At 35.8% G+C, this 16860-nt stretch overlaps 2 protein-coding genes across 7 annotated transcripts in view; one reads left to right on the forward strand and one right to left on the reverse strand.

The window, feature by feature from the left end:
- Window positions 1-16860, forward strand: part of GTF2E2 (general transcription factor IIE subunit 2) — a 110735-nt gene that overhangs the window by 71332 nt on the left and 22543 nt on the right. For all 6 annotated transcript variants that reach the window (XM_079140251.1, XM_079140249.1, XM_079140248.1 and 3 more), the window contains 2 exons: window positions 9062-9169; window positions 11524-11706. In XM_079140251.1, the coding sequence (XP_078996377.1) occupies window positions 9062-9169; window positions 11524-11706 (291 nt within the window). The remainder of the gene's footprint in view (window positions 1-9061; window positions 9170-11523; window positions 11707-16860) is intronic.
- The window catches only part of SMIM18 (small integral membrane protein 18), a 78904-nt gene that overhangs the window by 23138 nt on the left and 38906 nt on the right, over window positions 1-16860 (reverse strand). The window lies entirely within an intron of this gene.

A 16860-nucleotide genomic window follows, 5' to 3' on the forward strand; every position in this document is an offset into this window, starting at 1 on the left:
AGAGTTGTAAAATGTATGAAAACTTCACAATTTACTTTTATTACTAAATGATCCATGTTTTGCAACAACTTCTATTTTGTATTGTAATCAAATGCCTAGCCAGTGCAGTAGGTATGAAAAAATAAGTAACATAAAAATTAGAAAGGAAGAAATAAAACTATAAATAGCATCAGTAAGTACATAGACAAACCAGAAGAACCTGCATTAAAAGATCAATCTACAAAAATAAATTTTCTAAAATTTTCAGGGAAAAATTAGAAAATGAAATAAAATGTAATATGCAGTACATCATAAAAGGGAGGGGGTATGAAAAATGGTGGAATGAGACAGACATCTTTACCCTATGTACATGTGTGGTTACGCGTATGGTATGAATCTACATCGTGTACAACCATAGAAACAAAATGATGTACCCCATTTGTGTACAATGAATCAAAATGCAGTCTGTAAAAAGTTAAAAGATAAATTAAAAAAATATGCAGTACATCAGTAGTCATCCTGTAACTAGGAAGAAATTTAACAAAGATGGATAGTACCTCTTCATTGAAAACTAAGTATGCCTTTTAACTCCCCACATATGCTCCTCATAAGTGCTCTTCTGATTTTCGTTTTTGATTCCAGGTCTAAAAGCAAAGAAATAAGAACATAAGTTTGGGTTTTTCTTGTGCTCTTATTGTTCTCACTCATTTTGTTATAATAACTTTTCCCTTGACAGTGGAAAAAAATGGTTAGGCTTTTATATATTGATTACTCTGAGTTTGAGCTGGTTCTGATTCCAAAAATCCCATTTATTTTAAATTCAACAATAGTAATGCAAGGCCAATGCTTTTTTGTTTTTTGAGTTGTTGCTGCTGCTTTTTTTCTTGGGACTCTGGTATCTTGAAATGTATTCATTCTTATTGTTTGTATTTCTAGGCTTAGTTGGCCTTTTGATAATTTATATTTGATGGTGATATTTGATAATGGGGAAAAATGTTTATGTGAAGGAGACAAAGGAATTAATAATTATCGATAATGGAGAATATAGAACAATTATTTTGAAAGATTTTGACTGTTCTTCACTTTCTGATTTAGGGTGTATACTTCCAGATCCATACGTTCAAAAGTCTCCTGTACTGATCTCAACCTTTTTCCTTTTTTTTTTTTTTTTAACATAAAATACTTTTATTTTAGACATGCAATAAAGTTCTTTCAGAATCTGCTATTTACAGCAAGCAACTGTATACAGATAACAAAAGTAACAACTTGCTACCGATCAGCATATAGCATTCAAAGCAAACAGGCATGAGAAAATGCATGTTTGTGCAGCATTGAAACCATATGAACAATATATTGCAGGGGGAGGGATGGAGGGAAAAACTGTATATGAAACATCAGAGTTCCCCAGTGCTTTAAATGTAGTGCATTACAGCAAGAATGATAAGAATAGAAATAACAGAACTATATACCTACCTAATACAAAGTTTGCTGGTAGGTCTTTCAGTGGTAAACCAGTTGAGTATCTTTTGTAATTATTGTGTAATGACAACTTACTGAACTCAGCCTTAAAACTCCCTAGATATAAATAATGAATAATTTGGTACTTCTTGTTTTATAATAATTATGCTTACAAGTTTTATTACAAGCATATACAGTACTGATCAATGTTAAAAATTTTTGTATTTAGAAACATAAAACTGTAGTTAATAAAGTATTAAATATTTATATAAACACAACATATTAGGAAACCTTTAACTAGGAAAATACAAATATTTAAGGGATCTCACTTTGGAATATTCTCTCTTGGGGCCTGATGGCTTCTGCACACTATATGGCCCACTGGGTGCATGTTGGCTGGGACAGTGCCTGGCTGACTCACTGTCCCCCAGCATAGCTGGTACAGGGCTTGGGCTGTCTGCACCAGGAAGCTCTGGACCTTGGAGCATGTCTTTAACCACCCATAGGAAACAATTATAACAGCTACAATGCAGAAATATCCAAACCCTATGAACTTCAATGTAGTTGGAGTTGATATGCTGAACAGACATATAGATCCCTCGGAAAGCTGTGCAGCCACAGACTTCTCAGCATACAGTGGGGAATTCCTTCCTTCCCTGAAGTCTCTTATTGGTGCAGCAAGAATCAAAGCAACTGCAAGAATATTCTGTAGTTGATCTATTTGAATCCTGAGACAGCCAGGTGCCTGGGTTTCAGGTTGAATTGGCACTGCATTCTAGGGGGAATCTCTTCCATGAGGAAGAACTAAACTGTAGGAGGTTGGAAGTGGTGGTGCAGTACTTTTGATCTCTGTGTCACAGTGCAGTGTCTTGAAGAGTGCACATTTTTATTCCATAGGGATATTTGTGTCATTTATCCTTAGCACTGGTAATGACATGTTGACAACTTCACTTGCTGTATCTGAGTTCTTTCTCTGAACGGAAGAGAACCATTTGTCCTTTTGCTCTGGAGAACTTAAAGTGACCAGGTAGTTCACTTTGGGCCAGTCCAAGACAAAGGGTGTTACAGAATTGATGTTGTCTTCTTCCATTTCATCCACAACAGTCCACATATCTGTTAGTTTTATTTATTTTTTCATTCAAGTTATTTCATCTGGTATTGGGCTGTTGTTACAGAACTTTTTTCCAGGATAAAAAATGTGATTTCATTTTCTGCATGGTGTCTTCCAGGTGTTTTGTCCAGCTGTGGGCCACAGCACATATATATATTGGTAGCCTCCATAAAGCACATTATCCATCTTTATCCTTGAAAATTATTCCCATTGTAGAGATGAGAAAACACAGGTTCCTGGACATTAAATGGTAACTCAGCAGCACACAGAGATCTACCCAGAGACAGAACTATATGAAATCCATTCAAAGCTTCTCAAAGGCTGGTTAGTTCTTGATATGAGGATGTTGATCTGGAGAAATATTATTTTCTTCCCATTTTGAAGAGAATGCCATTTCCTGGTGCTCAAAAACCAGGCCTGCTCCCTGGGGATCTTCAGCACCCCCACAGCAGAGCAACCGGGGACTACAGAAAGTGAGAGTGAATCCTAGTACCGAATGGCAGTAATCTCAACCAGTTTTTGATTGGCCACCTCTATTAAAATTTTTTTAAAATTTAGTATGATATCAAAATGAACCACACTGCCAGGTGTGGTGGCACACACCTGTCATCCCAGCAGCCCATGAGCCTGAGACAGGAGAACTGGGAGTTCAAAGCCAGCCTCAGTAAAATCGAGGTGCTAAGCAACTCAGTAAGATTCTGACTCTAATAAAATACAAAGAAGGGCTGGGGATGTGGCTCAGTGGTTGAGTGCCCCAGGGTTCCATTCCCAGTACCAAAAAAAAAACAACAACAACAAAAAAAAAACACATTATATTATAGTATAACTATAATTTACTAATAAAAACATTAAAAATTTTTCTAGTTTATTCTTTACGCGTATACTAATGTATCACTATACCGATGATACATTATATGTATTACACACTGGCACAAACATAGAAATTTATAAGGCTGAGATAAAAGGAAGAATAAAGGCTTTCCTTAAATTATTTTAACAGTATAAAAAGCACCTTTGTTGACCTGAAGCAGAATTACAAGTGTAATTATGTCTGAAAAAATCTTCATTAAATCTTTTCTTATGAAATGATGGTCATTTTAAGTTTAGTTTGTTTAGATCCTTTGTTTTAATTGCTGTCATAAAAACCTATATAAAGATTTATAGATCTAAAAGGGAAGAGAGTACACGTATTTGTTTCTTAATATTGCTATAACAAATGTCACAAATTTAGTGGCTTACTATTCTGGCAATTTGTTATAAAATCATCTTTCTATTTTGGGAATCAGAGGTCCAATCATTGGACTAACATTAGGGTGTAGACAGGTTCTGGATGCTAAGGGGAGCATTCCTCTCATTTGTCATCTCTTAGAACCCATATGAATTTCCCAGTTCATGGCTCTTTCCTACACCCTCTTAGTTTCTTTATTGTAGCTCCTTTTATTCACTTTGACTTTCCTATCTTCCTCTTTCTCTTATAAGGACATTTGTGATTATATTCAGCTTCCCCTTCCCCCAGTAATTCACAACAGTGTCTCCATATGAAGATCCTTAATTTAGTCACTAGCAAAATAAATCCCTTTTGCCACACGAGGGATTTGGATGTAGTCTTTGGGGGAAAGGAGGAATTATTCAGTCTAGTACTGAACACTGTTACCAAGTTAGGACCCCCTTTTTTTTTTTAGCTGTAGATGGATGTAATACCTTTATTTTTATGTGGTGCTGAGGATTGAACCCAGTGCCTAACATGAGGTAGGCTACTGAGCTACAATCCCAGCCTAGGACCCCAATTTTTAAAATCCCATCTCACCTACTAGTCTATTTGGCTAAGTAATTTTCATCTTTATATTTCAGTTCATGTAAAAGGGATTATATAATTTTTTTTTGACAAATTGTAAACTTCAAGGGAATTTATTTGGAAAATTAAGAAACATAAAGGTTAAAAAATTATTTCTAAAATTTTAAAGATATGCAGATATAAGAATTTTTCATTTTAAACTCTTGAAACTTAGAAATCATAATGATAGGAATATTTCCAGAAACAATCTTTTTCAAAGGGTTCTGTTCACTGCATTAATTCTTTCAAAAAGCAGTTCCTTTGTTGCTTTCACATATTGTTAAAATGGTAGTGTTACTTTGAAGGAACAGATTGTTGATTATAATTATTTTTAAGATAATTGCAAACTAGGAAAAGCTTCTGTACTTATAGAATATCTAGCAGATTTGAAATATTTGCCTTTTTGCAAAAGGAAATTTATAATTTAGCTTTAAGTAATCATTCCTTAAAGCTTTATGAAAGTGTTGTACAGTGTCTCCATTTTAAAGATCTTTTTAAAATAGAATTTACCACAATTCATCTGATAGTAGATAAACCACAGTATGTTGCATAGTACTGAAAGTGAAGGGTTGAGTGAGACCTTGTTTGCCAGTCCCTGTTTCATGTGAGATTCTTTCCAGTCTTGTATCAGAATTTCTCCATGCAGGTCACCCTCTGAAATATAAATCATCTGGCATAAGCCAAGGGAGGTACGGTTGTCAGCCTATATAATCAATATTAGTAAAGCATAATTTTTAAATGGAAATTTTAGATTAAATATTTAGTAAAGCTTCTATAGAATCATCCAGATTGACTGACTTGTATACTGCTAGAGCGTGCACTCCTCTTAGGATACCTATACTATAGCTGCTCCCTTTGCTTTGTTATTCCAGTCACATTCAACGTTCTACCTATTAACATTCATTAAGTTAAAACCTATTCATTTCTCTGTTGGGATTGTGAAAGGTGGAAGTAGTAGTTCATATCATAGAATATCTCATTGCTGTATTCTCAGAACATAACAGTTACCACTGAGTGCTTGAATAAATAAGTGAATGAATTAATAGCAAATGCTTGGTAAATTTTGTGTGTGTGTGATGTGTTAGGCTTTATGTCTTTTTCTGCTTTCCAAACATTTGGTTTTGAGAAGTGATTATTCTAGTTTTAGAAGCTGGAGAGTTTCCATAATCTGCCCAACGAGATAGAAGTTAGAGCCTGAATAAAAAAAATTTTTTGAGAGTTATTTTTATTTTGAATAAGAACACATCTCCCCCCCCCCCCCCCCCCCCCTTTTTGTGCCAGGGATTGAACTCAAGGGTGCTTAACCTCTGAGACATATCCCCAGCCCTTTTTTATTTTACTTTATTTTTTATTTTGAGACAGGCTGTAAGTTGCTGAGGCTGGCTTGGAACCTGCAATCCTCCTGCCTTAGCCTCTGGAGCTGCTGGGATTACAGGTGTGGGCCACCACACCCACCTAGAAGTGTATCTCCTAGTAGGAAAAGTAAAATACTGTGAAAAGGTATAAAGGAAGAAGTCTCATTTTCACTGAAATGCCTATTTCCTTTCTCCTTTGTCCTGCTTGTTAATCTCTTTTTATCAGTTTCTTGTGACTTTTCCAGTGGTTCTTTATTTAGGAACAAATAAAAATATGTTTTGTTTTTTTATTTATGGTGCTGGATATTGATTCCAGGGCCTCACATATTCAAGGTCTGAGCTCTGTTGTAGAACTTTACCTGCAGCTCCTGTTCTTTGTTGTTGTGGTTGTATTGTGGATTGAACCCAGGGGCACTTTACCACTGACCCATATCACCAGTTCTTTTTATTTTAAATTTTGAGATGGTGTCTTGCTAAGTTGCTGAAGGTCTTGCGAGGTTGCTGAGGCTGGTCTTGAACTTCTGATCCTCCTGCCTCAGCCTTCTGAGTCACTGGAATTTTAGGCAAGTGCCACCATGCCTAGCCTTATATATTACTATTTTTACCTTTTTCTATTTAAAAAGTTTCATACTACATGTTTTTAACTTGTGCTTTTTATTTTACATTTACTTTTTAGAAAAATAAACTTTAGTTTTTAGACAGTTTTAGATTCACAGCAAAATATAGCAGAAAGTATGAATTCTTGAATTCTCCCTCTGGCCCTGTTACGGTTTGGTTATGAGGTATCCTCCAAAAGCTCATGCAGGGATGTTCAGAGGTGAAATGATTAGATCCTAAGAGTTGTGACCTAATAAGCTTTGGATTGATCCTTTGGTGGATTAATGTTTTGAATAGATTACTGAGTGGTAACTGTAGGCAGATGGGGTATGGCTAGAGGAGGTAGGTGTTGGGGATGGGGGGATTGTGCTCATTTTATCTTGTCCCTGGCTCTTTGCTCTCTTTCTCTGCTTCCTGGCTTCCATGAGCTGAGCAGCTTTCCTTCCCCATGCCTTTTTGCCATGATATTCTGCCTTATCTCAGGCCCAGAGTAATGGAGTCAGCCAAACGTGGACTGAACTTCTGAGACCATGATCCCAAAATGAACTTTTTTCCTTCTAATTAGTTCTTGTCAGATACTTTTGTCACAGCAGTGTAAAACTGATTTTACACCATATTTCTTGCTTTTCTGACTACCAATATCCCACATTAAAATAGTACATTTGTTAAAATCAGTGAGCCTACATTGACACATCACTCAAAGTTCATAATTTACATTAGAACTCACTGTTAGTGTTTATTCTCTGGCTTTGACAAATGTATAGTCACATTTCCACCATTATGGCATAATAGGGTGATTTCAGTGCTCTAAAATTCTCTGTGCTCTACTTTTTTGTTCCTCTCTCCCTTTAACTCTTGGGAACCACTAGACTTTTTACTTTCTCCATAGTTTATCTTCTCTAGAATCCATATAGTTGAAACCATATAGTAGGAAGCATTTTTTAGGTTAGCTTTTTTTCATTTACTAATATGAATTTAAGCTTCCACGTCTTTTCTTTTTCTTGTTTCCATGCCTTTTCATGACTTGATAGCTCATTTATTTTTATCACCGAATGATATACTATTGACTGAATGTACCTCAGTTTATCCTTTGACCTACTGAAGGGTATCTTGGTTGCTTCCAAGTTTAGCAGTTTTGTATAAAGCTGCTGTAAATACTCTTTTGCAGGTTTTTGTGTGTGCGTGAATTTTCAACTCATTTGGGTAAATACCAAGGAATTTGATTGCCAGCTGGACGGAAATGTAAGAGTGTGTTTCAGATTGTAAGAAACTGTCAGACTGAGTCAGGCAAGTTGGTACATGCATATAATCCCAGCTACTCTGGAAGCTGAGGCAGGAGGATCACAAATTTGAGGCCCACCTGAGAAAATTAGTGAAACCCTACCTCAAAATAAAATTAAAAAAAACCCCAAACAGGGCTGGGAAGATAGCTCAGTTGGCAGAGTGCCTGCCTCATAAGCACAAGGCCCTGGGTTCAATCCCCAGCACCGCAAAAAAACAAAACAAAACAAAAAACCCAAACAGAAAAAAGGGCTGGGAATGTATCTTGGGTAGAACACTCTTGAGTTCAATCCCCAGTACTTTCCCTCCCCCTGCAAATTGCTTAACTATCTTCCAGAGTGACTGTTGGCAGTTTGTATTCCTGCCAGCAATGAATGAGACTTTCTGTTCTTCCCTGCTTCTTTCAACAACATTTGTTATTTACATATATTTTTAGATTTAATTTGTCCCAAATATCTTTTCTAATTTGCACATAGAGCACTTCTACCTTTTCTTTTTGAACATCTGTATGGAAGGCTACAGTGGATATGCTGCAGTTTAGTTTGTCCTCTATTGATGGCCGCTTGAGTTGTTTCTAGTATTTTCCTTTGGTAACCAACATGCACTGACCTTCAGTCACTTTAATTTTCTGTAGAATAAATTCATAGAGATAGGATTGTTGTGTCAAAAGGTTAAAAATGCATTCATTTTGCCCTTCCTAGAGGTTGTACGAGTCGCCTTACCAATGGCAGACATTAGGAGTTTTTCTAATAGGTGAGAAATACTTAAGTGAAAGTTGAGTATCTTTTCATATGCTTAAGATCATTTGCTCTGGCACACACTTGTAATTTCAGCTACTTGGGTGGCTGAGGTAGGAGGGTCAAAGTTTGAGATCAGCCTTGGCAATCTAGTGAGACAGTCTCAAAATAAAAAATAATAATTAAAAAAAAATGCTTCTGGGTGTGTAGCTCAGTGGTGAAACACCCCTGGGTTCAATGCCTGTGTTTTTGGGTTAGGTTTTGGAACTCTTGAAATATTAGGAAGATTAGATCTTTATGATATGAATTGCAAATATTTTTTTGTTTATCTTTTGCCATGGGTTTGATTCTGGTTCTGCCCATGGTTTGTTTTTTTTGGTGTGTGTGTGTGATATTGTGGATTGAATCCAGAGGTGCTTTACCCCACTGAGCTGTATGCCCAGCCCTTTTTAATTTTGTTTTGAGGTAGGGTCTCACTACATTATTGAGACTGTCTCAAACTTGCAATTCCTACCTTACCCTCCTGAGTTGCTGGGATTACAGGTGTGTGCACCACTGTGCTAGCTTAGTTAATGCTCTAATCACTAGAGTTGTGCTCCCTCAAATAATTCTTGTTCTTTATTCCTGAAAAGATTTATTTATGCATAACTTTGATTTAATGCGTCTAACATTTAAAAACTCTTCTAATGATAACTTCTTCCCTCAATAGACACGGCATCAGCGAGGAGATACACATCCTCTAACATTAGAAGAAATTTTGGATGAAACACAGCATTTAGATATTGGACTCAAGCAGAAACAGTGGCTAATGACTGAGGTAAGAATAGTCTTAAAAATATTGTACAAATATTAGTTGGTCAGTGTCTCTGGAAACTGAGGCAGAAGGATTGAAAGTTCAAACCAGCCCTGGCAATTTAACGAGGCCCTAAGCAACTTAGTGAGCCCCCCTGTCTCAAAATAAAAAATTTTGGGTTGGGAATGTGACTCAGTGGTTTAGCACCACTGAATTCAATTCCCGGTAAAATCCCCCAAAACACACACATACAAAGTTGGTTGCCAAGAGAAAGTTGCTGTAAGTTCTTTTTTGTATGTTTTTTGTCAGTGCTGGGAATTGAACCCAGGGCCTTGCATATCCTAAAATAGAGCTCTACCACTGAGCCATGTCTGCAGACCCTGGAGTGTTTTAAAATACTGAAATTTGATAATGCTTTTAGTTTTCGCCTAAAAGAACTAATATTATAGGGTCTTTGTTTTGTTCACTAAACATCATATACAAATCTTCCTTTTGGGGGGACAGGATCTTGCTATGTTCCCTAGGCTAGACTTGAACTCCTGTGCTCAAGTGATCTTCCCACCTTAACCTCCAGAGATGCCACCATCCCTGGTTAAACATACACACTTCTAAGTTATTTGACTTGTTGATTTTCGTGTAATTTTGTGTAACTGTTTAAAATTTTTTTCTTTCTTTTTTTTTTTTTTTTCTTTCTTTTGGTACTAGGAATTGAACCCAGGGATGCTCTACCACTGAGCTACATCCCCAGTCCTTTATATTTTATTTTTGAGACAGGGTCTTGCTAAGTTGCTGAGACTAATCTTGAAGTTGTGATCCTCCTGCCTCAGCCTCCCAAGTCACTGGGATTGTAGATGTGCTCTATTGTGCCTGGCGTTTAAAAAAATTTTGAAGTTAAGACTAGCCAAAGTTTTGAAGATGTCAGTATACCAATTCCACTTTCATTATTACAGAATAACTGATTTATTTTGACTTGCTAAATTTATAATTTTTGTACTTGTGAATCGTATTTTTTATGTTTTAGGAAATTTAAAGCATTAGGAACTATAGGGATAGCAAGATGCTTTGTTGTACTATTCCTATTATGGCTAATAATTAAATCACTGCCTTTAGAAAGTTACTTAGAAAGATGATTATGAACACGGTGTGTGAACATATATCATTTTGAGAAACCCCAGAACTGTGATGGTGCTAATTTGAAAATGAGCACTTTGTATTATTTATTTTTATGGTGGTGGGGATATGTGTAACATTCAAATAGTTGGTTCTTTTGAGCTTATATATTAAATGACAACAAAGGAGGCTACTTTCCAGGACCAGTGAGACTCTAAAGACCAAATATAAAATTCTTAAAATAATATTTGGTTAAATTTATTTTGACAGGCAAAATACAGCTCTTGATTTTCATAATATAAAATGAACCACTTAATCATTGAAACTCTTGGTCTTTTAGAAACTACAAGGCTATTACCAGAAGAATAGCCCTCAAGAACTTAATCAACCTGTGTGAATGTTGCAAATAATGGTAGTACATATTAGTTATATACAATGATGGTAATCTACATTTAAAATTGCTGGTTTACCTAATACTGGAATTTCATAGACTTAACAACATAAAAGACTATTTTTATTATATTGCTATTCTATTCTCCCTCCTTTCTTCTTTCTGCATTTCTTCTCTTTCTCCTTTCAGGGTTAGGCTGACGACTGCAGAATAAATAAAGTTGCTCTTTCTTGAAGAGCTTTCTTTCTGCTATTAGCTGTATGAAAGAACTGACTAGGAGCATAATTATATTTAGTAATTCCTGCATCCTTACTGAGTTACATTCTCAAACTAGCATTGTAGGAAAAGTTCATATATATATATATATATATATATATATATATATATATATATATTAGTTGTAGGTGGACATAATACCTTTATTTATTTTTTTTTAATGTGGTGCCGAGTATCAAACCCAGGGCCTCATGAATGCTTGGCTGGTGCTCTACCACTGAGCCATAACCCCAGCCTCTAGGTAAAGCTCTTTTTGTGCCCCAGTCTAGTTCTTTTTAGTTCCTTCCACAGCTGCTAGTGCCAGTGTTAGACCAAGGTGAAGAGGACCAACTATTGATTTGTTCATCCCAGGGTAATGTTTCTCATGTTATAATGCATCTATATACTTTGGAGGTGGGATGGGCAGTACCCAGTTCACTTTGTTTATTAATTTTAATAAGTGCTTTATTGATTATTGTTTTGTCTTCCTCAAGAATATGGGTTCAATTTTCTACAAAACTCTTGTGATAAAATGGTTTATTTCTCTTCAGAAAATGTTCATAAATAATACACATATAAGGTTTCCTTTTGTTGATATACCCAAATTGTGTCACTATTACAGGCATTAGTCAACAATCCCAAAATTAAAGTAATAGATGGGAAGTATGCCTTCAAGCCCAAGTACAACTTGAAAGATAAAAAAGCCCTACTTAGGCTCTTAGATCAGCATGACCAGCGAGGATTAGGAGGAATTCTTTTAGAAGACATTGAAGAAGGACTGCCCAATTCCCAGAAAGCTGTCAAGGTAACCTTTTTTTTCTTTCTTGGTCTTAATATAATTTGAATTAAAAATATCTTCTTGGTTTTAACCTAAAAGTATTTAAGTCATTTTTAAAGTCTCTATTCTTCATGCGCAGGCGTGTGTGTATGTATGGTTACAGTGAACCACTCAAAGACTTGAAATTTGTGTTGTACCATAGAGCAGGAAAGAGGGTAGCCATCTTTGTGTAACTTTGGTCTCTTTTGTTGTTATAGTGGTATGATTATTTGATTCTTCAGAATATTTCTAGAAAGTTTTCTTCAAAGCTGTTAGTGTTTCTCTGTCAAGTTGTGTTTGTAATCAAGAACTCCTTCAACAATGTTCGTAGACATTGCTTACCTGAGGAACTAGAGGCATGAAAACACAGAAGCATCACTTGATAACCTGGCTACTTTGGTGTGCTAAAGTTGCAGTCAATAAAAGTTATACTGACATATATTATATATGGGTAACATATGACATATCCATTCTTTTCTTCTTGGAGAGTTTTTATTCATGTATAGTTTAGGGCAGCAAAAGATTTGGCAGAATTTTTAGCTCCTCTGACCAAGTTTTTTCCAGAGTTTCCCACTTTCACTTTCCATCTGGTTGTCTCATCCTCTGTTTTCTGGTTCTTCTCTCCAGAAACACTGAGGACTTTATTGAGTTTTAGCTGACTTACTCTTTCTACCTCCACTTTCCACCTGTTTTGGGTTGATTCTCAGTTCCTTTTGGTAGTTGATTTTTAAAATATTTTAAGGGTTTATATGTTTTCTGTCAGCGGGTTGATCCTTTAGGAGCTACTTGGCCATTACCAGAAGTAGAACCCTCCTAAGATTTTTAACTTCAAAATGTATTAACTTAATCTACACAAATGTCACCAGAGTTAATAAATTATGAACTTTTTCAACATCTTGAAAGGTAAGACTACTGAATCTAAACTTAATAGGTAGGACTACTATGTTTCCTGCTCCACCTTTTTCTGTAATTTTGATAGAGGTCAGTATTGTTACTATGCATTAGACTTTTTATACTTCTAAAGTGGAAATGTCATAATCCAGTAATTGCTTAGTCTATTTTAAATAATTTCGTGAGGTAAAGTCACTTTGACGCTGTATTTTCCTTGACACTGTTCCCTTAGGATTAGAGCTGAAAGGGTTGGAAAAGTACACAGTCTGTTCTATTTTTAAAGCAGGTTTTTATTTCTGAATTGTTTGAAACCCAGAATTTTTGTTCTGTTTTTAAAAATATAAAGGTGTGTTCTATCTTAATTAACTTCTCAAGTTTTTTGGCATACCTAAGTTAAATACCTTTTGCATTGCTTCAGGTTCTTTTTAGAAATGGAAGATAATTATTGTCATGTTGATCATACACTGCTTTGAAGAAGCGTATAGTGCTAGCAAAGAACACCAAGGATTGTGGAAAAGCGGTAAAACAAGAGAAGGAAGAAAACCAGTGACCAGATTACTTATCCTTCAGTACTTATTATTTGGGAATTTTCTAACAATTAACTGCTATCATAGTCCTATTAGGCTAGACTGCATTTGTGATGGGATACAATAATTTTAAGGTGATGTACTGAAAGATCTATTCTTTTTTAAAAATTTTTTTTTTTTTTTTTAGTTGTTGATGAACCTTTATTTTATTCGTTTTTTTATGTGGTACTGAGAATTGAACCTAGCACCTCACACATGCAAGCCACAACCCCAGCACCTGAATGATCTATTCTTTACTGTTCTTGAACCCAGGGCCTTGTGCATATGAGCTATATCCCCAGCCTTTACTTTTCTTTTTTAAAACTAAAAGTAAGTTTAATTGTGGTAGAAAACACATAAAATTTACCATTTTTAAGCATATAGTAGTATTCAGTATATTTGAATTGTAGTGCAAAAGATCTCTAGAATTTTTACATTTTACAAAACTGAAACCCTGTACCTCTTCAAGAACTACTTTTCCCTTTTTCCACAGTCTCCAGCAAGTCACCATTCTGTTTTTCTTTGACTACTCTGGATACCTCATATAAGTGAAATCCTCCAGTCTTTTTGTGACTGGTTTATTTGATTTTTATGTGATACCTTCAATATTCATCTGTGTTGTAGGATATGGACAGGATTTCCTTCCTCTTTAAAGCCAATTAATATTCCATTGTATGTATATACCACATTTTGTTTATCTGTTCATCCTTTGATGGACATTTAATTCCATTTCAGCCATTAGAAATAATGCTGCTATGAATGTGTGCAAATATTTCTTTTGAAACTCTTCCAGTTTTTTAAATATATATTCCCAGAGGTAGAATTGCTGGATTATATGGTAACTCTTTGAGGAACTGCCTTACTGTTTTCCATAGTGGTTGTACCACTTTATAGTCCCTCCAATAGTGCACAAGGGTTCTAGTTTATCCACATCCTTGTCAACACTTGTTATTTTCTGTTTATTTTTGATGATCATCCTAATTGGGTGTGAGGTGATAGGTCATTGTGGGTTTTTTTGTTTGTTTGTTTTGTTTTTTTTTTTTTTCTGGTTTTTTTTTAAATTTTTTTTTGGGTATCAGGGATTGAATCCAGAGACAGTTAATCACTGAGCCACATACCTGGCCCTTTTTTATATTTTATTTAGAGACAGGATCTCCCTGAGTTGCTTAGGGCCTCACTAAGTTGGTGAGGCTGACTTTGAACTCATGAACCTTCCTGCCTCAGCCTCCTGAGCCTCCAGTCCCAGCAGTCATTGTGGTTTTGATTTGCATTCTCTAATAACTAGTGCGCTTGAGCATCTTTATATATTTATTGATTGTTGTATATCATCTTTGAAGAAATGTCTATTCAAGTCCTTTGCCTGTTTTTGAATTGAGTTATTTTATTGTTGTTGAGTTGAGGGAGCTTTTCATATATTCTGGTTATTAATCCCTTCAGACACATGATTTGCAAATATTTTCTCTTATTGTGTAGGTTGCCTTTTCACAATGTTGATTGTGTTCTTTGGTGCTTTTTTTTTTTTTTTTTTTTTTTTTTTTTTTTTCAGTTTGATGTAGTCCCATTTGTCTGTTTTTTATTTTGTTGCACATGCCCTTGGTGTCTTGTCCAAATCATTAGCAAATCTAATGCCATGAAACTTTCCCCTGTTTTCTTCTGTGAGTTTTATAATTTGGGTCTTAAGTTTAGATCTTTAATCCATTGAGAGTTAATTTTTTGTTTAGGGTGGTAAGATAGGGTTCCACTTCATTCTTTTACATGTGAATGTCCAGTTTCCCTAGCACCATTTCTTGAAGCAACTTTCCTTTCCCCATTGAGTGGTTTTGGCACCCTATTTGAAGAACATTTAACAAAGGTTTATTTCCAGATTCTTTACTCTGTTTCATTAGTATATATATCTGTTTTTATGCCAGTGCTACAGTGTTTTAATTACTGTAGTTTTGTGATTATAAAACAATTTTATTTACAGATGAATATGATCCCTTTATTTTATTTATTTTTATGTGGTGCCTTACACGTGTTAAGCAAGTGCTCTACTACTGAGCTACAACCCTAGCCCTTGTGATATTTTTTGAAATCAGGAAAAGTGAGATCTTTAGTTTGGTTCTTTTTCAAGGTTGGTTTGGCTATTTGGAATTCCTTGATATTTCATATAAATTTTTGGGTGGATTTTTCTATGTCTGCAAAAAATGTCATTGGAGCCCCTCCAGGGAGCAACCCAGAGCCCTGTCCTAGTGCCCAGCCTGAATCCTGAGGTTGCCTCCATGAGGCAGAGTTCCTGGAGATAACAGCTACTGTCCCAGGGGTGGTGCTTGCTGAAGACAAGCCAGGTCAGCCAGGACAAGCCACCGGACAAGAGAGTCTGTGGTCACAGTTGATTCTTTTCTTGTAAAGTGGGAAGCCCCAGTGCCCTGGGGTTTCTGCTATGGAGGATGGGAGTGCTGGGGAGGGGTCACTCTAGTCTTTGCCAAGTCTGCCAGGCCCTAGAGACCATTACTACTTGTTGCAGATGGGAGATGTGCAGATAACGTATTCAGCTTGTAGATGTATGCTACCAAAGGCTGTGTCCTTCATGTGTGCGCACTGCCTCCCTGCCCTGACACTTAAACCTTAATAAACAACCCAAAGAGGACTGATTGTGTCCTGAAAAAAGAAAAAAAAGAGTCATTGGGATTTTGATCAAGAATGCATTGAGTCTGTAGATCACTTTGGGTAGTATTGACCTCCTAACAGTATTAAGTTTACCAGTCCATGAACATGGAAGTCAGTTGATTTATTTGTGTCTTCCTCAGTTTCTTTCAGCAATATCTTCAATATAGTTATAACCTTTACCACTTGGGTCCCATGGACTTAATTTTATCATTTTTCAAGTATTTCAAGTCATTTTGTGAATAGTTTACAAAAGTACAGCTTCATCATACATTTTAATAATAATTTAACGTGGGTGTAGCTCAGTGCAGAGCATGTGTCCTTAGCACATGTGAGGCCCTGGGTTCAATCCCCAGTACTACCAAAAGAAAAAAAAAAGAGAGAGAGAGAGAGAGAGACTCTGACATAACAAATATTTGTAAGTTTTGGCAAATGCACAGCAAAAGAAGAAAGAATATTATCATCCTTTTATCAGAGTGAGATGGTAAAGATTCTTAAAATATATTGTGTGATGAAGTTCTTTCTGTTGAATAACTGGATGAGAATACTTTGTTTTTTCCTTAGAAGTATCTCATTTACTCATTGACTTTTTTTTTTGGTACCAGGAATTGAATAGGGTGCTTAACTACTCAGCCACATCCCAGCCCCTCTTTTTTATTGTTTATTCTGAGACAGGGTCTTGCTAAGTTGCTGGGCCTCACTGAATTGCTGAAACTGGCTTTGAACTTCTTATTCTCTTGCCCTAGCCTCCCCAACCATTGGCAGTCATGCACTACCTTGCCTGGGCATGCATTCTTTTTTTTTTTTTTTTTAATGTGTTTTTAGTTGTCAATAGATCTTTTATTTATTTATATGTGGTGCTGAGTAAACCCAGGGCCTCACACATGCCAGGCAAGTGCTCTTTCACTGAGCCACAACTTCAGCCCCTGATTCTTTATTTTTATTTTTTAATTTGTTCTAATTAGCTACACATGACAGTAGAATGCATTTTGACACATCACACATCAATGGAGTATAACTTCTCATTCATCTGGGTGTA

The sequence above is a fragment of the Sciurus vulgaris genome (genome assembly GCF_902686455.1).
Source record: "Sciurus vulgaris genome assembly, chromosome: 5".
Lineage (NCBI taxonomy): Eukaryota > Metazoa > Chordata > Mammalia > Rodentia > Sciuridae > Sciurus > Sciurus vulgaris.